General features: G+C 35.5%; 1 protein-coding gene across 1 annotated transcript in view; it reads right to left on the minus strand.

The window, feature by feature from the left end:
* Positions 1-836: 836 nt before the first annotated feature.
* Positions 837-25528, minus strand: part of KCNH5 (potassium voltage-gated channel subfamily H member 5) — a 280910-nt gene continuing 256218 nt past the window's right edge. The window contains exon 11 of the mRNA XM_019733674.3: positions 837-5014. Coding sequence (XP_019589233.1) covers positions 4067-5014 — 948 coding nt within the window. The 3' untranslated portion in view covers positions 837-4066. The remainder of the gene's footprint in view (positions 5015-25528) is intronic.

The following is a 25528-nucleotide window of genomic DNA, read 5'->3' on the forward strand; positions in this document are numbered from 1 at the left end:
AAAGGAGAAAGAAAGGGAAGGAAAAAAATGATAATATGTCTTAATGTGATTTTCACCTGAGAGGGAGATGATTTTCCACTGACCTAACATCATCTTGATATAAGAAGGGAGCAGTTCTTCACTTTATTATTTATTGGTGGGGAAATTAAAGCCCGGACACACCAAAAAGCAATTAACTGGTCCAAAGTTACACTGTATTTGTGGGAAAGCTAGATTCAGAATCTGAGACAGAGCTCAGATAGTCATTCTAGGGTGTTTTCCAAAAGACTGTTCTTTCTTCTGTCTCTGTCCATCAAGACCACAAGAGAAATGCTATTATATGTAACAAAGTATTAAAACACAACATTCATAATTACAAAAGATTCATGTTTTAAAGTTATCCATTTATATATATACATTCTAAACACATTTTCTCATTACCTACATAAAACTTTGGAAAAGAAGAGATAAATAGTTTAAAGGTAAAAATTATACAAGATAGTAGAATTCATTAGGAATATGACAAATAATTTCACCAGTACCAGCCAGTGCACACTTCAAAAACAGTCACTGCTCTGAAGACTAATTAAAACAACAAAAAAGATTTTAAAAATTTAAAATAGAACATATAGGCCAGATCTCACAGGTGAACAATATCTCCTTAAGTTTAAGGAAAGCTGTGATTTGCATTTGGGCTCCAATAAGATTTAATTTTCAAAATGGCACTTTAGTTAGTGGTCATAATTAATATTCCTGTTAAAGTACTGGGTACTCCAGGAGTATATACGTGTTCATAGGAGCAATTTAAAACCCCAAATTTTCTAATTCTCTTGCTCTGATCTACATACATTTTTGTAACTGAAAACTTATGACATTTGTAGTTCTACATTTAATGTGAGATGAAACTATTGTCAATAATAAAAATTTTTCATTTTAACAATGAAGTCGGTGTCTCTATTCGACGTCTATGTCTGAACTATTCTAAGTACTATTTATGTCAACATGGGACACTAGTAACTTTGGTATTGCCATCTGTCTTTTGTCTGCCTATTATCATTAGCTCATCTGTCTACTAGATCAAAATTAGTGCAGTAATATCCTAAAAGACTGATACAATTTTCTATAATAATGCACAGCTCACATTTCCATGTTTGTTTGACTTTTGCTATTACGTTACAACTACCTGTCCAGGGTACAACATTGATCTTATACATCATCATAGAAAAATATTGAAGGTGTGTAAATTGCTTTGGAAAATGTTTGGATTTTAAATACATTATCTATGTACTCCTATTAATACACTGTTCAGAAATATAATAGTAAAAATTTTATTCTGGATGCACCAAGAGCATCTATGCAGGGTAAGAATAAAACATGCAGTCATCTGGTCCCCCAAAAGAGAATCTACTGTCTGTCCTGGTTGAGGCAACACAGAACATGACTGTATCATTATTGCACATATTAAAGCTAGTGCTCACCCTTCATTCAAATCTTAGTAAATTCAACTGGTAAGAACTGTGGAATCTGGGAACCTAAAAGACTACTCTATATACAGTGTTTGCTGAATACATGCATTCCTGCTGAAAACAGCAGAGCGCATTCAGCTTCTCATCATATCATGCACACAGGAACAGAGGTGACAGGAAAAGAATACTGTGGTAACTGCACCATAAATAAGCCATTGATACTTCCTCCCCCTTTGAAGTAACCACATGTTTCTTTCCTATACATATAAACAATAACATTATAGGTCATTTTGGTGAAACTCTGTGTCAATGTCAGAACACAGCCGTTATTTGCACCACTACTATGTAAAGGCGTGGGCTGCAACTTCAAAGTGCCTGCCTGTTTCACAGTCATTCTCAGAGCTTTACACCAACTATGATTTAAAATATGTGGCTAAAGTTCACCTCACCATTTCTGTACTCAGATTATTTTTACCACTCATTCACCTTTAAAAGTTTAGCCAAGCTTGTCTCACACATGATTAAATAGAAAAATACCCTGAAATTCAATAAACATCAGAAGTCAAGAAAAAGGTACCATCATCACCACAAAAGCAAAAGTCCCAATTCCCAGGCTGATACTTTACCCCATGATTACCTCATTTTCTTGTGCCTATGGTAGGTAGATATTGTAGCATCGCATGAAGACATGCTCCCCTGAAAACTTCCATTATGGGTAATGGAAGTTATGGGCACAAAGGAAGGAATATGGAACCCATGGCACATAACATCTGTTCTGAGACTCCTGGGTTAAAGAGGCACATCTTGTGGGTGTGTGAAGAAGTTTTAACAAAATTCTAAAATATCAACTGTTTTTATAAATTACTTTGTTTTGCACTTCTCCAGTCTGTGATAACTTGTCTTTCAGTCCTGGTGGTTTTATTTGGGGATGCTGGGAGACAGAAAAGCTCATAAAAATGGGTACAGTAGATCAAAATATCTCCTTTGATCTTGCTATCACCTTGGTGTATGTTGTTAACCTATGTGTACAGATGGTCCGATAATGTACAAATTACTGGTATTATATTTTCAACTTGATGCAAATATTAACTGCCCTGCTCCCACTATTAAATGTCATGCATGCACCAATTTAAAAGTATGTCTCTCTAATCAATTTCATAAAATATACTTTAGTCAAAAGAAATAAATTCTTCTGGGTTCTTACAAATGAACATGTATTTTATTCCCAATATATATAATTTAAGGGACTAACTATACACAACTCTTTGTGACTTTTTTTTTAGTTGATAATAGGCACTTTCTAAGAAGAGGATTTGTGACCCAAAAGACTCTGAAATTCAGTCTCTAGTACCTCTCTTTCATAAGTGGATCTGCCTGAGCCATAGTATTCTATTGTATCAACTCAGCAGAAGTCCAGCAGAACTGTGTGCAAAAAAGCTTTAGAAAATTGTAACCAGAATAAAATTATAGAAAAGCATTTATCTGAGTTGAGCAACTTAATATCTACTTCTTAACTACTTTTTTAAACCACATTTCATGTTATCACTACACAGTAATTATCATGTGTGAACAATTCTGTACTTGTGTTTCATTCTTTGTAAATTACAGGTATGCTACAAAAATTTGTGTGTTTACATTCTTTTTTATTTTATATCATTATAGTTAAAATTTTGATATGATTGCTTAAATGTTTTGTTTGTTTCTTTGCTAAGAGCCTTTAACTTCACCCTTGAACAAGGTTTAGAAACACAAATTTAGAACATTCATTACCCCTGGAAAATCAGCATCTCCAACATGAATTGTTAAAAGGCCCTTTTACCCTGTGGTGCAGTATTTCTATAATAATATACACTATATTAATAGATCAATATTTATGGGGTTGATAAAATCAGCTCATAAGATGGCAGCTGTTCTCGAAGATGTAGGGAATAGGGATTTCCTTACATAGGATTCAATGATTACTATTTAAGTGTAATGTTGAAAAAAAGAGGTATAGTTGAGTGAAAATGCAATTCATGCACAAAACCCATAGCAATGAGGTTTCAATATCCCACATGGGTATCTGACAATAGTCATTTAAATGGAGAAAACACTGCCTATTGGGGAAAATAACCTAACACTAAGTTACAGAAAAATATCCTATGGAAAGGGATCATAAAATGGTACCAGTAGTTTATAAGGTTGAACTCGTCCTTGGCATTAATCTATAATTTTAACTTAACAAGACAGTGAGGAAATGACAGCTCAATTTACTCAGCCTGAGATCAAATTTGTCATGGCAACATTGGCAGGTTGGACCCTGATTCTTCAAATATTACATTGCCTTGATTAGCAAAAATCATACTTTGCTAAAATTATAGAATAGAGATTATAAATAAAAGTAAAGTGTGCATGCAGTCAACTGCATAATATACAAGCAACATCTATGTTTTTAATAATCATCTTTGGCAGGCCAGAATCCAGCTGGACATGCAATATTTACATATCAAAATCCATATTGTGTTCAATATATTGAAAGCGAGTGAAAATATATATATGTATATACTGTATATACACACATGTATATAGATGTATATACTGTTTTTAATATATTAACAAATATATATAGATATATATATATATTAAAAGTGGATTTCATCTTTGTCAGAGTCAGGTGACTCAGGTCTTGAAACACTAAAAATATCCTGACATGGTATTTGGGGAGGTACTTGGAGTGGCATTTGGGCTTTGGGAGAAGAGGTCTGGGGCACACTTTTTTCTGAGAGTATTTTTAAAATTTCTGCCACCTGCTTCTCCAGGGCAGTCATTCTGCAGCTTAGCAGCTGAATGTCCTCTTTGAGTTCGTGTTTGACTTCCTGTAGTGTGGTCTGTAAGGCCTGCTCGGGGATGGGATAAAAGGGGTGCTTAGGGTCAGCCTGAACCGGGCTGTGCTCTAGCGGACTTCGGGCCTCACCAGCCTTATCCAAACGAAGGTCACTTTTTGTAATCCCGCTGTCACAAGAATCGGTTTTCCTTAATGGGTTTTTGTTCACACTGTTCTCTGAGTCGCTGCCTTTGGGGTCCTCTGATAATAGCCCCATGGACTCAGCTTTAGTGACATTATTCCAGTCTTCCTTTTTCTCCTCATGGGCTCCCATATTATTCTTGAGTCGCAGCCACCCCTTCCCATTTCCATTCTTCATTCTTATCGGGCTGTTGACTTTGAGACATTTGGGGTCAGCACTGCCATTGGGCTTCAGCTCCACTGCATCGCGGTTGTTTTGCTTGAGCGACTCACTGGTTTTCACATAGGCCAGAGATGTCTGAATGGGCGTGATCTGTGACACAGTGACCACACTGGTGCCGGTGATGGAGGCTCCGTTCTGTAAGGAGCGGCTTTCTACCTGGAGCTGGTTCCGCTCAGGGTCACTCTGTGTTGCCCCCTGATTCCGCAGCTCCTTCTGTTGCTTGAATTTCTGGAAGAGCTTTCTGACGGGGTGATCCACAGGGATGCTGAGGGTTACCTCATTCTTCTGCCTGAGGCGCTCCTCCTCCTCTTTCTTCACATCGCTGATTTTACGGAAAATGATCTGTGGTGGGGGGAGAGATATTGAAAACGTGATTGTAAACACAGACAAATTTATAATTGTGTGACCCATGCCAGACATAGTTGATTTTACAGAGAAAACCCTTGAACATAGGGTAAGATCATTTTTGAAGGTAAAAAAATATTCCACTGCATTCCTATATAAACAATGAAATCTCAAAAAAAAAAAGAAAAAAAAATTCCTTTTCCAATTGCAACAAAAAGAATAAAATACCTAGGAATAAACTTAACCAAGAATGTGAAAGACCTATATGCTGAAAACTATAAGACATTTTTAAAAGAAATCGAAGAAGAAGACAGGAAGAAATGGAAAGACATTCTGTGCTCATGGATTGGAAAAATCAACATATTTAAAATGACCATATTACAAAGCAATATACAGATTTAATGCAATCCCCATCAAAATCCCAATGGCATTTTTTAAAGAAGTAGAACAAAAAAATCATCAGATTTGTAAGGAACCACAAAAGACCCCGAATAGCCAAAGCAATCCTAAGAAAAAAAGAACAATGCTGGAGGTATCACAATCCCTGACTTTAGCTTGTACTACAGGGCAACAATAATCAAAAGATCATGGTCACGGTATTGGCACGAAAAACAGACACACAGACCAATGGAATAGAATTGAGAACCCAGAAATAAATCCACATAAATATGGACAGATAATTTTTGACAAAGAAGCAAAAAACATACAATGGAGAAAAGACAGCCTCTTCAACAAATGGTCCTGGGAGAATTGGATAGCCACATGCAAAAGAATGAAACTGGACTGCTGTCACCATGTACCAAAATTAATTCAAAATGAATCAAAGACTTAAGTATAAGACCTGAATCAATAAACTTCACAGAAGAAAACTTATGTACTAAACTTATGGACCTTGGGTTCAAAGAGCATTTTATGAATTTGACTCCAAAAGCAAGGGAAATAAAAGCTAAAATAAACGAATGGGACTATATCAAACTTAAAAGCTTCTGCACAGCAAAAGAAACCATCGACAAAATAAAGAGGCAACCAACTGAATGGGAGAAGATTTTTGCAAACAGTTCCTCCGATAAGGGGCTAATATCCAAAATATACAAGGAACTCATGAAACTCAACAACAAAAAAACAAACAACCCAATTGAAAATTGGGCAGAGGACCTGAAGAGACATTTCTCCAAAGACGACATACAAATGGCAAATAGACATATAAAAAAATGCTCAACATCACTAATCATCAGAGAAATGCAAATAAAAATCACAATGAGTTATCACCTCACCCCAGTCAGAATGGCTATCATCAACAAGACAAATAGTAACAAGTGTTGGAGAGGCTGTGGAGAAAAAGGAACCCTCATGCACTGTTGGTGGGAATGCAGACTGGTGTAGCCACTATGGAAGGCAGTGTGGAGGTTCCTCAAAAAATTAAGAATAGAAATTACCATATGACCCAGCAATCCCTCTCTTGGATATTTACCAAAAAAAATCTGAAAATATTTATCCATAAAGACACGTGTGCTCCAATGTTCATTGCAGCTTTACTTATGGTGGACAAGACATGGAAACAACCAAAATGTCCTTCGACAGATGAATGGATAAAGAAGTTGTGGTATATATACACAATGGAATACTATTTGGTGGTAAGAAAAGATGAAATAGAACCATTTGTGACAACATGCATGGATCTTGAGATTATAATGCTAAGCGAAATAAGTCAGACAGAAAAAGTAGAGAGTCATATGATTTCACTGATACGTGATATATAAAACTGAAAACAACAAGACAACAAGAAAACACATTTAGGAACAAAAACTCATAGACATAGACAATAATTTAAGGGTTACCAGAGGCTAAGGGTGGGGCTCTAGAAGAGGGTAAATGGGGTCTAATATATGGTGATGGAAAAAGAACTGACTTTGGGTGGTGAATACACAATGTAAGATATAGATAATGTATTACGGAATTGTACCCCTGAAATCTATGTAACTTTACTAACAATTGTCTCCCCAATAAACTTTAATTTAAAGAAAAAATTCCAATGCCATTTAACAGATGCTGTGTACTTAAAAGTCAATATAGGACCATTGACCAAGATTACTTAGCTTACTTAGTTCTACTTCCTGCATATCAGAGGGGAATGTAGTAAAGAGACAACTGAATAGAGGTATTTGCTTTCTAGCTTATGTTCCTATTTAAAAGAAAATATATAAATATGTAAATATAAATATATTAGAATATGTATATGTGTATACATATATGGGTAAAGAAATATATATTTATCTCTTAAATTCCTTGGACTACATCACTATTTTTGTATGTTTTTCTTTAATATATACGTATGTGTGTGTATATCTATATACATCCATCCATACATAGGGTACCAAAAAGATGTATACACACTTTAATAAAGGAAAACTGTATTAAAATTGTAATACTGCAATTTGACTTCTGTAATTACAAGAGGTGCTCAAAGATGGTTACCATAGCATTCAGACACTACTGATTACAACAAACCACTGCTTAAGCAATGTTGACCAAAGTGTCCAAGTGCCCACTTGTATACATTGTTTTGGCACCCTCGGTATATATATGTATATATACGTATATATATACATATATACGTATATATACATATACACACACACACACACACACACACACACACACACACACACACACACAGAGGGTGCCAAAACAATATATACACATTTTAAGAAAGAAAAAAAAACGTATTAAAATTGTAATACTCAATATATACCGATAACAAAAGATTAATACAAGTCATGTGTATACATATTTTTTGTACCCCCAGTGTGTGTGTGTGTGTGTGTGTGTGTGTAAAATTCAAAACCATTTTTAAAACCATCTTCTGTTTTAGGGTCAAATAGTAAGATTTCCAGGCTATAAAAGTATTGAAAATTTAGACAGTTTACCAATATAGCACCTGGGTTGGGTATCAGGAGGGATTAAATTTATTCATATGGCTCCAGAGGGCAGAACTAAGATCTGTAAGTAAATGTTTCTGGAAAGCAAATACTACCTCAATATACAGACAGCATTTCAAACTGCTACCAATTAATTGAATAAACTGCCTTGAAAACTCATGAACCTCACACCACTAAAATATTCAAACAGAAGTAAGGAAGTTGTCCATGTAATACTTTCACTGAGTGGGAGGTTGGACTCTTCAAATTCCAATATTCTTTAAATTTTAAACAAAGTTAAATACATAGTGCATGTGATATTACATGGGTATCCACAAATAAATATAATTTTATTAAAAATATTTTGAAAATATTAGGAACTTATAATACCATCAAGAGAAATAAAAAAGGTTACCTATTACCACTTAATATTATCATGAGTTAGAAGTAAATTTAATAGTGTGAGATTTTTTGCTCAGAGTCCTTCTGAAGAACAAAATAACTGCAGTGAGGGCTGTGAGACAAATTCAAAAGGGAGTTAGGTAAAGTGCTTTCAGAATCAGACAATTTTATGATGATAGCAAAATTACTTACCTGCATCACCCTCTCTCATTAAGTTGTTGGTTAGATTAGTCACCCCAATAAACTTTAATTAAAAAAAAAAAGAAAAAGAAATACGTGAAGTACAGAGTCCTTGGCATATAATAGACACTTAAAATATGTTGGTTCTCTCTCTTGAACTCTCATAAAATACTTTTTATTTGAAACCACTTTCATCACCTCTTGAAGATTCAGCAGCTTCCAGGAGTAACATAATCAGTGATTTTTATACCAGAAACCAACACTAATGATGGTCACTTTTATCAAAAAAGTCAGGGAGCTAGCAATCCTCTAAGGGTACATTTTTAAAATTGAGATTGATGCATTGAATTCAGCTTATCATGTGGTAATAATTTGAAATTTAAAATAAATATTTTCTAAATTCAATAACTATCTGTAAAGACCAGCACAGTTTTCCCAGTCTAGTGGAACATGAAATTGGATCTTCTTAGAAGATGTAATACTAATCTCGAAGTCTGACATCAAATCTCCAACGGTTTAATTATAAGATTTTCAAAGGGTTGACATATTTCTTACACTTCCTAAATAAACAGAGCGTGTTGTAAGCCTTCAAGATATTAACACTCTTCGGGACCAGACAGATTCAAACATGGAAACACAGAACTTTATTCCTATTTCATCCTCTTTCATTGAAAGGCACTCACTTTGGTTCCATGAACTGCCATGAGGGGACTTTATAAATTGGTCACATCCTTCTTTACACTCAACTCTGACCTTCTATTTTTTTTTTAAAGGTGGTTACTTAGCCTTAGACAGACAGAGCCTTGGTGCAGTGTGGTAACTAACAGTGGTCTGCACATTTGGAGAAAAAAAGGATCTATTTCAAACTACCCATGGAGGAGGGCATGTGCCTAACACAGAGGGATGGCAGATAAAATGCAGGACATCGTTACAATATTTAGAACTACTTATACTAATAAAAAAGTATACCATTTATCTGAATGGAACATATTTATACTTTAAAATACTTTAGTATTTATTGTTGTTTACCTAAAATTTAAATCTAGCTTGGTGTCTTGTATTTTTGTTTGCTAAATGTGGCAACCCTATTGGTATGTAATAGGCAAGGATATTACTAGCTCTGTAATGTCCATGTGAAGCTCATAGTTTATGAAAGATTTGAGGTCCCTGAAGTCTGTGGATTTGTAGATATCTTAGACTAGAAGCTTTATGTTTTAAATTTTCAATATAATGTCTAATAAATGTTTACAATTATTGTGTGCTTACTAAGTTTGGGATGATGAGGGCTTTAAGAGTGCACTATGCCCATGTAAAACATCAATTAAAAAAAGCCTTTTCCAGCTTCCCTGACCACCAACTGGCCCCTCTTTCACACACCTCAGTCAGCAACAGGCTCACAGGCAATCTTGAGCTCAGTGAAAGTAGAAGCAGGTACAAAGGAAGGGCCTGGAAGAGAGGGCCTTGAGAAAATTTCTGACCCAAGCGATAGACTTTGAACTGAAGTCTAACTGAAAATAATAACTCTTGGATTTGATCTACTTACCATAATCAGGCTTTTAAGCCAGAGGCAAGTTTTTCTTTCTTTCTTTCTTTCTTTCTTTCCTTCTTTCCTTCCTTCCTTCCTTCCTTCCTTCCTTCCTTCCTTCCTTCCTTCCTTCCTTCCTTCCTTCCTTCCTTCCTTCTTTCCTTTCCTTCCTTCCTTCCTTCCTTCCATTATTTTTTCTGCAGGAAAACCCGTTCACTCACTAGATCACAGATTTATTACAAAGGATAGTAAAGGATATGAATCCATAGCCAGATGAAGTGACACATAGGCAAAGTCCAAACAAAGGAGCTACTATCCTCATAGAGCTGCTATCCTCAAGTTGGCTCTCTGAAAAAGGGCCAAAGGTAACTTTAAAAAAATAATAATAATAACAGATTGGATGTCATTTACTGAATGAGACTGAATTTATTTTATTTCTTTTGACTGCAAAACAGAAATTATGACTTATTGAAAAATAGTTCTAAAAAGTTTGCGTATAGCAAAAAGGTTATATCCACACACATATTATCTATTTTAACTGTCCTGTCATAACTACTCTATGAGATAGGTCCTATTATTCTCATGTTACAGAAGAACAAACTATAGCTCAGAGTTTCCACGGTTTGCCTTAGGTCACATAACTAGGAAGTGGCCAGGATACAAATCCAAGGAGTCATATTTCAGTCTTGACCATTACACTCTAATGCTGCTCTGCAAGGTAACTTTGACACTTCCTTCTAGACCTTCTGAAAGCCCAGACAGTTGAGTGGGTGTGATACAGCAGTTTCAAACCCAACAGGAAACCCTTCACAAAACATTTGCCATGGAGAAGCATCCCTGAAAGCAGCAAATTGAACAAAAGACTGAAGCTCTGCTTGCTGAGTTATTGATAGCCTTGACTGAAAAGCTGAGAAGAATGCTAAAGGAGGCAGTCTCTAAATTCTTCTCACTCTCAAAGGCAAAGCCAGTAGACTTACTTCCCATCAAAATATATGCCAACATTTTACAGCTTTTTGTTTCCTTCGAGGGGGCCCCTTGTATTTACTTTTAACTTGCTTCTATGTATATTAAATTTATTACCTTTATGAAAAGCAAGGAGTGGGCAAGTTCAAAGAATGTGATTTTTCCTGTGCTCTAATACCATCTCTGAGCCTACATTCATTTGTTTACAAGGACAGGGATTTTTGTCTGTTTTGTTAACTGCTCTATCTCCAGTCTCAACAGCAATGTCTGTTACACTGAAAGACCTCAACAAAAAGTATTCACTAATTAAATAACCTTTTCATACATTCAGCAAATGTAGGTTTGTGATAGGTCTATGAATCGAAAATATTACAAACAGGATGATTGTTTACTACTACTTTTATTATTTTGCACTCTTCAAATAATGAATCAATGTTATCTGTATTATCATAACTGATCATTAATGTCTATTCCTAATTCCTCATTTGGAAACAAACGCCACATCATTTATCTCCTGGCATTCCCCAGCACCTAGCCCACTACTGGGCACATGTAAACAGTTAACAGACGCTTGCTGAGTAGAATCACGTTCAAATCTTTGACCCACAAATCAGTCTTTAAAAAACTTGAATCAGAACAATTTCGTTGTAAGGATGCAATAAAATCCATTAGGAACTTATTTTCCAGCTGATGACCATGCAAAACTTTCTTAATGCAAGGTAAGAGAATATAGACACTGAAATTAAAAACAAAGAAACCCAAAATTAGGAGAGGATTTTATCATGTTTACAAGGTTTAAAGACTAATAATCTACTGAGGTACCATTACCAGTTGATACATGTCTTATATATAAAATATGATAGCTTTTTGTCCTGTCTTATATATAAAGAAGGCATTGTATCACAAATAAGAAAATAAAACAGCAGGGATGCCACTTAGTGTATTTCAAAAACATTAAAAATAACAGGCCCTCTCTACAAGTCCTCATAGTTTTGAAGATAACGTTATGACCCTTAACTCTAAATTTGAATAACAATGTGTTTTCATCACTAAGGAGCCACGTTTCATCATAAAAATAGCATGGCCATTATTCTATATTACCATTACAAGCATGAGCATTCTCAACTATATTCTGCAGAATCTTTCCTTTTAAGAAGTGTTTACCTTTAGCTTTTTAATCATGCATAGAACAAAATGGTTCAATTTAATCAAAGAACAGAAAGATTAATAAATTTTATATAGTTAAACCCTTCAAAAGTAGCATGTTTTTATTTTGAGAAAAAGAAATCTGCATGCTACTCTTTGGCAGTTGAAAGAAGCTGTAGACTAAATAAAAGTTTTCATAATCCAAACGATTCTTATATGAGCAATGTGTCATACAGAAGTAAAAAGTTTCCTGCTAATTCAATACAGTAGTTATATAGATTAATTTTACCCAATTATTCCTTGGAAATGATGATGTTTTATCTCTAGAAAACAAAAATGAAAAAAACTGCTCACAAAGAAATCATTTTAGAAAATGTTTAAAAAGATCTCAGTCAAGTTCATAGGCGATCAACTTACATGAATTACCTACATAAAAGGAAAAATGTACATACATGGTTACCAGCAGGGTGGCAAAAGAAATCAGCTTTTAAAAATGTAATTTTGGATTTTTTTTCTCAGTGTTAATAACCTAGAGCCCTGCACTTGTACTCTGTGCATATTTTTTTGCCCAATGGCAAATCAAACTGCTGATGAACATGACGAAAAATTGAGGACAAAAATTAAAAAAGAAAAATCACAAATCAGGCTGATTCCAGCCACACATTTATTGGTAGAATGCACAATAGCTTGTACCATTTCTATGAGCAGAGAGGTTTATTTCACTTAAGCTTTTCTTCTTGCTTCATTATGTTTTGCAGAGACCATGCAGGAAGGTTTAATTTATTTAAATGATAAAAGCTTCTTAAACTTAACAGGGAACATGGCCAACTGAGCTTTCCATTTCAAAAGTAGGACATTTGATCATAAAAGTGATATCAAAATCGAATAATTTGAATGTGTACTGAACTTTGAAATCCAATAAAGGCAAGGAAAAAAGGGGTTAGAATCATTTGTTTAATGACACAGATTCGGTGTTTTATAATTTGAAGGAGGATAGTGGTGTTTTCTCTCAAATGTGCCATCACTTTCCAGATCTGTGAATCTAGGGAACTGACTAGGAATTTATCGGTATCTGTGATCAAGCAGCAGCTCCAGTTCATTTGACTCTTAGAGGATCTAGTTGGTTTGGCTCTTTGGTTCTTTTCACTATTTCTATAAACTCAGTCACTAATTCTAACTCTACTCCTTTCATTCCATTCCAACCTGAACTAATACAACAAAGCAGTATGTATTAAACACTGTCAGATCCACATCAGATGCTAGAAGCTCTTGCTAACAAAGGCCACAGTGATAAAGCTGTGGCAGATGGCCATTCAACAAATTTAGATGTGTGAAGGAAGGGTAAGGATGACGCATAACACTCTGTTTTGAAATATGGTGGCCTTGCTTTATTTCAGTCACTCATAAATCTATAAGCTCTCCAAGGGGAAGTGGGACTGCAGAACTAGCTCAAAATGGTCCTATCTTGTTTAACAAGATACTGACTTGCTTTTCAGAGACAACAAACCAAAACAGCAAGTCATGCAGCTAAAGCATGTCCAGAGGAGAGAACTTTGACCTCCAACTGCACCCAGAACTGAAGTCTTGGCCCCCCAATCCCCTATAGGTAACCAAAGGACTGGGACATAGCCAGAACTTGAACACCAGAACCCTTTCAGGAGCAAAAGGTCTGCTGTCCAGGAAGAAGTGGTGCTGAAGTCCCTTACCATAAATAAATGGCCAAGCTCCAAGATCTTACAATTAAAACTTGACCATTAAATGTCTAGCTATTATGTTGCTTTGTACACCCAAAACTAAAACTAAAACAAACGCACAAAAAAGAAACACAAAAAAAACATGTCCAGCTAATGTTTCTACATACCTGTTCCCCCTAATCCCTTAAAACCCTGGGTCAGGGAGTTGAGTTTTTGAGCCATAGCTTTCCCTTTCTCCTTGCTTAGCATTCTGCAAATAAAATGACTAATTTCTCCACTGCAAGTCTCAGTGTTTAATGCTTGGCTCTGCTAGCACCAGGTAGAAGAACTCTTTCTGTTTGGTAACAAAAATGATGTGTTATGATCTAGTTCAGTCTCTTAGGTCCTAAATAAACTTTGAGGAATTAATTAATTGATTGGTTAATGTAAGGAAAAAGGAAGAAAGAGAGGTGAGTAGGGAAAAGGAAGGAAGGAAGGAAGGAAGGAAGGAAGGAAGGAAGGAAGGAAGGAAGGAAGGAAAGAAGGAAGGAAGGAAGGAGAGAAGGTAGCAGAATGTGTTACCTCCAAAATGTATCTCTTTGGCATAAGGATTACCTTGGGCTGGTTATTTAAAAATTGAAGGCACAGGAGAAGCTAGGAAAACTGAATAGATGGTACCCTTTTTTATGAGACTTTTACATTATATTTATACCTGCCCCAATATCTTCTTTTGTTTTTAGCTGGAAATGTTATACAGGAGGAATACATATTATTAAACCTTTGTTTTTCCCCTGTTAATCTGTCTTTTATTACAGGGAGTGTCTCAGCCTAGGATAGATGGAAAATTATCTTTCCTCCTCCACAGAAAGAAGAAAAGAAGGAAGGGAGAAAAGGTGTTTTTTTCCAACTTTGGGTAATGCCTAATGTGGATAGGCTGGTTAGTAAAATACAAATGCAGAACGTTCTAGAATTACTGAATTTACTAAGGAAATGTTCTAGGCCCCATTTCTTTTTACCACATAAAAAAAGATCATTAATCTGAATTTTCTAGGCTATCACAAACATAAAAAATATATTTTTCATAAGGAATAAAACACAGATTATAAACTCCATTAGTGATATTAGCATAACTCTGAAATAGGTTGCTCAATACATGTTTCCATTACTGAAGGTTTTTCATTTTCAAAAATAACACAAGAAGGAAGACAAAATCTTCAAAACTGAAAAATATAGTGATTCCAAGGTAAAGCTGGCAAGGTTTAGATTCACTGTCTCAAATATAGCAGTAATGCTTGAATTGCCCTCCCAGCCTCAATTTTTAGTCTCATTTTCCTTCATTCCATTCTTTGTTATTACATATCAAATACGATAGTGTCCCAGGCAAAAAAATCACAGGATAAAATTAAAACTCTTTAATAAAGTCAGTAAGCCTACTGTGGTCCAATTGATCCTACCTCTCCAACCTCTGTTTCTTTCACTCTTCATTTGACCTCCACACACCAGCCATACTGAATCACTTTGAAGTCCAGAATGAATTTGTGATATTGCACACATTGTCCTCTCTTCTCACCTGCTGAGGAACTCCTTTTTATCCTTTAACACTCAGGTCAACTGTGCTCTTCTTTATGAGGCAGGACCAGCTACATTATTTGCACGGCCCCCTACTTAATGGAAAAATACTGAACGCTCTTCCCTAAGATCAGAGAAAAGATAAGCATGTACCATCTCATCTCTTCTATTCAACATTGTCCTGAAAGTTCTAGCCAGGGAAATTGTAAAGAAAATGAAATGAAAGACATCCAGAATGAAAAAGAAGAATTAAAACTCTATCCCGGAGATAACACGATCACGTACAAAACAATCCTAAGGAATCTACACACACATACACACAAAACAAACCATTAGAGCCAATAAGGGATTTCAGCAAGGATGCAGGATACAAAATTAATATAAAAACTGGTTGTATTTCTATGTACTAGCAAAGAACCATCTGAAGATGAAGCCAAAAAACTTACTGCCAGAATCAAAGCGAATAAAATACTTAGGAAAAAATTTAACAAAAGAAGTGCAGCACTTATACAAAAAAACTACAGAACATTATTGAAGCAAATTTAAAAAGACCTAAATAAACAGAAAGACATCTCGTGTTTATGGATTGGAACACTCAATATTGTTAACACAACAAAAAAACCCAAATTGAGCTGTAGATTCAATTCAATTCCTATCAAAATTTTAACTGCCTATTTTTCAGAGATTGGCAAACTGACCTAAAATTCAGATAAAAATACAAGGGATCCAGAATAGCAAAAACAATGTCAAAAAGTAAAAATGTAATTGGCGGACTCATACTTCCCAGTTTTAAAACTTATTACAAAGCCACAGTAATTAAGACAGTGTGGTACTGGCATAAAAAGAAACATATACATTGATTGACTATAACTAAGAGTGCAAAAATAAACCCATGCATCTATGGTCAGTTGCTTTTTGACAGAGGATGCCAAGGCAATTCGATGAGGAAAGATTAATCTTTTCAACAAATGGTGCTAGAACAACTGAATATTTATAAACAAAAAATGAATATGGACACCAGCCTCATACCATATACAAAATTTAATTTAAAAATGCACCAAAGACATGAATGTACAAGTAAGTGCTAAAACTATAAAACACTTAGAAGGAAATAAAAGCAAAAATTTTGGTGACCTTGAATTAGGTAAAGGTTTCTTAGATATTTAAATATCAAGCCAACTCCAAGACAATTAAACAAATAAATTGGACTTTACCAAAATTCAAATTGTTTTTTTTTTTTGCTTCAAAAGATACTATCAAGAAAGTAAAAAGAACCCACAAAATGAGAGAAAACATTTGCAAATCATATATCTGATGTGGATCTAGTATCCAGAATATATAAAGAACTATTACAACCCAATATTTAACAGATAAAAGAGAAATAATTTAAAATAATCAAAGGATTTGAATACATATTTCTCCAAAGAAGACATACAAATGCCCAATAGACATGTGAAAAGATACTCAACATCATTAAGTCATTCAGAAAATGAAGTCAAAACTACAATGAGATGCACTTCACATCCTCTAGAATGGCTATAGTCAAAAAACACGAAGTGTTATTAATAATAGAAAATAACAAATGTTGGGAAAACGTGGAGAAATTTGAACCTTCACACATTGCTGCAAGGAATAGAAAATGAAATGGTACAGTCTCTGTGGAAAACAGCTTGGCAGTTTCTCAACAAGTTAAACACAGAGTAACCATATGACCCAGGAATTGCATTCTTAGGTATATATCCAAGAGGAATGAAAACAAACACTCGCACAAAAAACTTGCACATAAATATTCATAGCAGCATTATTTATGATAGTCAACAACCCAAATATCAATTAATTGATGAGTCAACAAACAAAAGTGCTCTAGCCACACAATGGAATATTATTTAGCCATAAAAAGGAATGAGGTACTATTAGGTTGATGCAAACGTAATTATGGTTTTTGCAATTATTTTTAACCTTTTAAACCACAGTTACTTTTGCACCAACCTAATACATGCTACAACATGGATGAACCTTGAAAATATTATACTAAGTGAAAGAAGCCTGACACAAAAGGTCACATATTACACGATTTTACTTATGTGAAACATCCAGAACAGGCAAAGTAATGGTTTCCAGGGAATGGGGAAAGTGGGAAATGGTGAATAACTACTAATACGTACGGGGTTTCTTTTGAGGGTGGTGAGAATGTTCTGGAATTAGACAGTGATGCTGATTGTACAACTTTTTGAATATACAAATAAACATTGAATTCTATACTTTAAAACGGTGAATTGCATGGTGTGTGAATTATATCTCAATTTAAAAAAAGCAGGATCCTTATTCAAAGTTATTAAGAATTTCATGACAGCAACAGCAGAGCTTTAAACCAAGAGCAGGGCGCTTCTAAGGAGGCCTTGCATGACTGCTCAGGTGGAACATCCATGACATTGGCCCTGCTCAGAGGCTTTCACTGACTGCCCCAGGTAGAACTGGGTCCATCCTATCCTATACCCTAACAGCATGATTTTGTGACACTTACTCATGGTGGCATGCAGCAGCAAACAAGATATTCATTCACATTATGAATAACTGTAAAACACCTACTAGGTTCAAGACTGTTTTTGAGTTAGTGTACATCAGTAAACAAAACAAAAACCCTTAGACATTCCATATAATGTCCCGTGGTGATGCAGGCTACGAAGAAAAATAGAGTGTAAGGGCATAGTGATGGTAGAGTGGCTGGGTGTCTACAAGGAAGTGATGCGAGCAGAGATAGTCATGGAATGAAGAAGTGGGCCATGAAGACAGCCGTGGGGAGAGGGAACTGTAAGGTGAGAGAATGTCTTCATGTTTGAGAAACAGTAAGGAGGAAAGAGTGGGCACCACTTAATAAACATGGGGAGAAGGACTGGAGAGGAGATTGGATAGGAGGCCAGGGACTTAGGATTTTAATGTGAAGGAAAATCATGGAAGAGTTTGGAGCAGAGGATTCACATGATCTCACTTCTACTCTAAAAGGATTTCTCAGGCTGCTGTGGGAAAAATAAACTGGAAGGGGGAAAGGATAGAAGGAGAGTAACCAATTTGGAGGCTTTTTGAGTAGTTCAGGTGAGACATCATACTAGTGACTCAGACCGGGGGGGGTAGAAATGTAGGTAGTAATAAGTGGTCAGATTCTGGATTTCTTTTGCCTATAAAACTGACAGGCTTTGCAGATAGGCTGGATGAACAATCTGAGGAAAAAAGAGTAATTAAAAAAAAAGTCTCCCTTTAGACTAAGCAAAAGGATAAATGGTAGTGCCATTTTCTGAGTTGGGGAAGCCTGGCATGGTGGCCTACAAACTAGAAAGACAATTTTTTAAGACCAAGCATGTGGTTTCTGTGGAAATGTAATGCTCTCAGAAATTTTCGTTCAATTTCTGGTATGTTTACTGTCAATTCCACATACCTGGAACCTCACAAAAAGTTATTTCATAGATGTAATTTTCAAGCCTAATTTAATCCTTTGCTTTCTTGGTACCATGACTCTGTCTTTCTCCATAATGGCAGCTACATTGAAGCCAGCAGGCTTGGTGGGAGGTCACATCTGATCTTTGCCACAAAACTGAGTGATAATGGACTTTTTTGTACAATGACTTTCAATCTTATTTCTGCTTTTTCCCATTCTCGATTCTTTCCCATACTTGCTTACAAGCCAGTCAACTCTTGTCTAAAGATCACCTGTTTCTTTTCATGCCTTGCTAAATGTAGCCAGTCACAACCCCCCCAACTAATGTTCTGCTTTCCAACATCTTCCAAAAGAACTACACCATCAGAAGGCAATCACAGGTAGCAACTTCACTAAATGTTTTGTCACTGAAAAATATTTGTCTCCATCCTACCAAGTCTCGAATATCAATTTCCTTATTTATTTCCACTCCTGCTAAGTCAATGCCACATATTGTAGAATAAATGGTGGCAGAGCCTCACTATTGGCATTTAAGCTAATATCCAGTAACACTGCAATTGCCATCTATTTGTTAGCATTTGAAAATTTAGAAGAATTAAATTGTTTTATTTCTAAGTTCTTAGCATAGAATTTTTGGTACACTCAAGTTCAAAGAAACAAAACTAATAAAACCATCAGCATTATGCTTTGTTGGGAATGCAAGACTATAGCCCGCAGTATTGCCTGAGTGCCATAAATGAACCATCTGACCACACTGTCTTGAGAACATAATTATTCTGGTCACAATAGTGATTGCTTCCACATGTTTTCATCTTGGAATCATTGCAACAAACATCCCAGGATTACAGGAATTGTACTAAGTGTTTCCCGTGGATTATTTGTTCACTTAATGTTCACAACAGTCCATTTTATAGATGAAAATAACTAAGGCTTAGAGAGATTTAAAAATCTTCCCCAAGTTTATACACCCAATGAGTGACAAAACAGAATTTCCAACCAGGGTCTATTGGACTTGAGTAGACTAGGCTACTTTGACTTAAGAATTAATTCCTGATCTAAATTTAGAGATGAAAAGGATCTAAGGATCAAAGGCCTGGGAGAAAGACATTAAATGATAAAGGAGGTTGAATTACTTTAATAATGGCATATGCCAAAAGTTATGACTCTAGGCTGGAAGTTTAATACACAGAAGATTATACATATGAATATGTAATAGGACTCTTCAGTATATAAGTAGAAAACAACATTATTTAACATTTGGCAAACGCAACACATTTTACAATGCACTTTTTAGTATATGATCCCTCACTTTCTCCCCAGAACTCTATAAATCATGCAGGGCAATTATTATAATCCCTATTTGACAGATGAGGGTCAGAGAAGTTCTGTGACTTGCATAAGCTCACTTAGCTAGTAATTGGCCATGCTGGGACTGAAATCTATTTCCTAATGTCAATTCCAACGTTCCTTCCACTATTCCGTGCCGGCATTCCTAATGTTATGTGTAATTTTGTTTTGTACTTTACAATACACTTTCAACTATATTACCCTATTAGATTTCATTTGATACTATTCCTTTGTCCCCAGGAACACATCTAATATGTGGTTTTAGCTTTTGCCTTGTAAGATAATTGCTGTGCCTCAGGGAGAACAATTACTGAGGTAGGGCAGTGACAATACCCTTACAGATATTTTTTCCATAATGAAAGCAATTTCTATAGCTTTCGTTTGCAAAGCCAACTCTGGTATATTTATTTAAATACATGTGGAATTTTTGCATTTGATTTCTAAAACAATAATGCAGCTTTTACTCAATAGCACACATACAAATTCTTCACTGCTGGGAAATATAGTTTTTCTCTATTCGAGTGTTATCTTCTAGAAAGACTTAGAAATGTATATCTAGTCTAGATTATATATTTACTCTTTCAATCTTTTACAGGTAGCCTCAAGTGTACATAAAATGGAATAATTCTAGGGTATTTCTTAATTTTGTGAAATTTGATAGCTGAAACTCAGAGGAGTTAAAGTGATTAGGCACTTGGACGTACAGCCAGTAATTCATAGTTGGACCTAGAACTTACTTTTCCCAGTTTCTAAATTCACTCTCCATTTCCCCCAGGCCATATCTATTATTTCTAGATTAAAACTGTGCAGCAATTTTTATTAAAAAAAGACGACTCTGCGAGTCAGGAGGCAAGAGTTTGTGTAAAATCTCTGACACTGACCACCCGTATAAATTTGGCCAAGCCACGCAGCCTTTCTACACATCAGGTGTACTTACCTATCTATTTAAGGTAAATAATTCTCTATTTTATCACGATGAAGTAGCTATTCCTTGCACAATAGACATCAATAGCTTATGTTGAATCTAACGAGTGACATAAATATAGGACGTGCTCACCCAGATAAATTGAGATGGGAATCTCTAAGTATTTGTTGATTGTAAAATAACCAAATTCTGGGGCAGAAATCTCTCCTGTTTCATTCACCACTTGGATTTTTTAACTTTCCATAAGAAGCAAAAACAGACATGCCAGTGACTTTGCTCTGCCTCTTTGGACCATCCCTGCTCTATTCCAACAGAAGAATTTGTTTAATACATTTAGATAATGCAAAGGAGACAGTCTGCCCTTGCCTTTCGGAGTAGAAAGTAATGTACCATATACACTATTTTATGTTTAATTTAGTAAACAGCTACTAGAAGCAGAATTAGTGATTAGTGCCACTTCCAATTTGAGAACTTTCTTTGCAGGACACTTGATGCTTCGGGGGGTCTGGGGGAAAGAGCAATGATGGGTCATTGGAGATTGGAGTTCCAGTCCCAGCCAGGGCTCTAATTATCCATGTGACCTTGTGCTCAAGTCCCATAATCTTTTTGGACTTTAGTTCTTTTATTTAAATAGTGATGATGGTGCTGGACTTACTTCTTTTCAGCATTAACTTTCTTCAAATACATGAAATAAGACATTGGTACTTGACGCTAAAATATAAAAAAAAATACTTTGAAATAAGACTGGCTATCTACTTTATGCTCTTTAAAGTATTCCTAACACAACCTCTTACTAGATGGTAGCACACATGCCTCATTTTATAGGTGTCAAAAATTCCTTTTCTCAAACCCTGCTGAGGCTTCTGTGACCCTCAGTAATAATTATAGATCTATGATACATGTGCGGCTTTTATTTGTGTTTTGATTTTGTTTCTTCTTGAGGCAACTGCTCACATGCTGTGCTGAGAAAAGATGAAAATTTGCTGTTAATTATCAAGGTTTCTGCTTCTAAACATTGCTGGCTAGTAATTGAATTGCAGTGTCTAGAGTTGAGGATTAGCTAATAACTCTGTCCCTACAGTGCTGAACTGTAATTAGTTATTCTAGTCAGAGAAGAGTATAATAAGCTATGTGGCTGTTTCTTTAGTGTTGCAATTGCCAGGAGTTAGAACCTACAATTTAAAAAAGAGTAGAGCTGTTTAAATGATTAAGATATGACCGCACACTTGTCCACAAACATGGATGCACACACACAAAGCCAGCAGAAGCCCTTGGAAGAGAAGTCTGAGCTGTCATCATTGGAAAGTCTGGTTAAAGAGATCTCAACTCTGCACATTACTGGGGCACAAATTGTGAAAAATTGTATATGAGTATTAGAGGGTATTAAATATATGATCCCTTTACTTGAAGCTTTCTATATAAATATATCCATATAATTATTACCAAACCTATTATTTATTAATTAAAACATACGTATCTGTGATTTATTCTATTTGGAAGTATCTTTATGTCGTCAGATAGACCTCCCACTATCACATTCTCATTATCATTAGCCAGTGTTATCCTTGGATGAAAGAACCTCATATTCTATATATTACTGTGATTGAAGGACTGTGTTCTGCTAACATAAATAACAATAAGAGTAAATTGAGAAGAGTTTCTGTCTTGTTTTCTTAGAAAGCACAGATGATATTAGAGATGACATTCAGAGAGTTTTGGCTCTGAGGGAAATATAATCTCTGAGGAGATAAATAAGTATTTTTAATTGAGGATCACATTAAATAAATGGGGAAAATATGAGAGTTCATAGTTGATTTGGACGTAAGAGTGGAAGGACAGAGAATATGAGAGTTCATATTTTTGAGGGTCAGCTGATCTCCAGGTACTTACTAGGCATAGAGAACACAAAAATAAATGACTTAAATAAATGCAGGATAACTATGTTTATGGTTTGGAAGACTGACTATTGTTAAGGTGGAAAAAACTCTTCTTTGATTGATACATTGATTTATTATAATCCAAATTAAAATCCTAGTAGAATTTTTTGAAAAAACTAACATATTCATTCTATAATTTATATGGAAATGCAAAAGAGCACATTAGCCAAAGAAATACTAATTCAGAAGTCAAAGACTGAAAGACATATAATGTCCATATTTTACTATTAAAAATTATAGTAATTAAGATAGTGCAGTATTAGCACATGTCTTAGTCATAACAGAATACCATAAACTGGGTGGCTTATAAACAGCAGAAATTTATTTCTGAAAGTTCTGGAAGCTGAGAAGTCCAAGATCAAGTCACTGTCAGATTTGTGTCTGGTGAGGACCCACTTCCTGGTTCATATATCTTGACCTTTATCTCACACTATACACAAAAGTCAACTCTAAATAGACTGCCGATCCAAATATGGAAGGTAAAAACCATAAGCCTATGAAAAGAAAGTATAAGAAAATATCTTTAATACTTTGGGATAAGAAAAGATTTCGTATACAGAAAACAAAAAGTGGTAACCTATACAGGGGAAAAAAGAGTAAGTGAAACTAGATTAAAATTAAGACTTTTTTTTTCTTTGAGAGATACCACAAAGAGAATCAAAAGACAAATCAGAGTGAAGGGAGATATATTCAACACAAATACCCAAAAGAGGACTCATGTCCAGAATATATAAAGAATTGTTACAAACCATTAAGAACAAAGACAAGTCCGATAGAAAAATGAGCATTATACCCAAAAAAAATGTTATATAAATGGCCATTAAATAGATGGAACAGTGCTCATCTTAATTAGGCACAAAGGGAGTACAATTTAAAACCAGAGTGTATTACCTTTACACACTCACCAGAATAGCTAAAATCGAAAACAACAAGTGTTGGTGAGATGTAGAAAAACTAAATTCTCATCAACTGCCTGTCAATGTACAAATTCATACAACCATTTGGAAAACTTATGAGTATTGACTAAAGCTAAAGATAAACTAGATTCCAGAATTTCACTCTTCGGTATATACCCCCTCCAAAAAATATCTCTACATATGTAAATAAAAAGGCACCTACAAAGATGTTGTAGCAAAGCTGTCCATAATAGTCCCAACTGGAAACCCAAATGTTCAAGAGTAGATTGTTTAAGTTGAAGTACATTCATTCAGTAGAAAACACTGCAATGAAATTAATGAACCACAACTACAGCAACACGAGTGATTCCCACAAAATAATACTGAAAGAAGCCAGATGCAAATGATTGCATATTGTATAATTCCACTTATTCAACTCCAAAAAATCAAAAAATGAGGCAAAACTAATCTAAAATATTAAGTCTATACAGTATCTAAATCTTGGGTGGTGGGGTGTTATGAATGCAATGGAGCATGCGATGGGCTTCTGACATGATTCCTGTGCTGTTTCTCAAGCGAGATGCTGGTTATGTGGATGTGTTCAGTTTGGAAAAATTCATCAAGTACTCTATGAGCTATATTTCAATTGAAGTTTGCTTAAATAGACCATGTCCCATCCTCAAGGATGTAGCAGGGGTAGACCCTTTCATTTGCCTGTTACTGCAATGCAATGGAGTAATTCAGTGTATTAGTTCATCAAAGATTTAAAGGAGCCCCTATTACATGCAGGATAGGCTTGTAGTTACTGAGGATACAGCTTGCTGCTTACAGTGTGATAAAGAATGAAGGTACACAAACAGGTGATTTGCAACAAGATGTGCAAATGCATACAATACTAAACAGACTAGAGCCTCTTTAATTGACCTTCACTTAATCAACATGACTAGCTTGATCATCACCTTCCACTCTCCTTGGCAAACACACTGACTAATGGCCACAGCACACCAGATCCTCTAAACTGGTCAACCTGTGAACCCCTACTTCCATCAGTTGAGTCATATGCTTATTAATAGGTAGTTGTATATATGTTTATCAGTACAGTCTCGTTCATTCTAAAGAAACCAAAGTTGGAAATTTCAGAGGCTATCTTATGGTATGTTTTACATAGGAAAGATTATTAATGCCTCAAAACATTAGTAATTGAATGTACATTTTTAAGGTTTTAAGTTAAAATATCTAAACAACAATTTTTATTAAAATACTAATTATTGATAGTTCCGGAAAAATGGCGGAGTGAGGTGAGCCTCTGTAAAGCTCCCCTGGAATTTACAAAGAATCGAACAACAAAAACTCCACAAAGGACTCCCTGCACAGCAGACAGGCAAGACGAAGAGGCCCACTACCGACTGAAATCACCTACAGGTGGGAGATTCGCGCGCGCGAGCGGGGGGAGGAGGAAAGTGAGAAGCGGGCGGAGACGCAGCTCCGCGGGCGCAGGACTCAGACCCAGCTCAGTGCGCCGAGCTCGCTGCTTCCCGGAACTACCGCAGCTGCGGGAGATCGGTCTGCTAGGGCTCCGCCAGGGCTCCACAGGGCT

The sequence above is a fragment of the Rhinolophus sinicus genome, chromosome 3, assembly GCF_057876585.1.
Source record: "Rhinolophus sinicus isolate RSI-liver-muscle chromosome 3, RSI-T2T, whole genome shotgun sequence".
Lineage (NCBI taxonomy): Eukaryota > Metazoa > Chordata > Mammalia > Chiroptera > Rhinolophidae > Rhinolophus > Rhinolophus sinicus.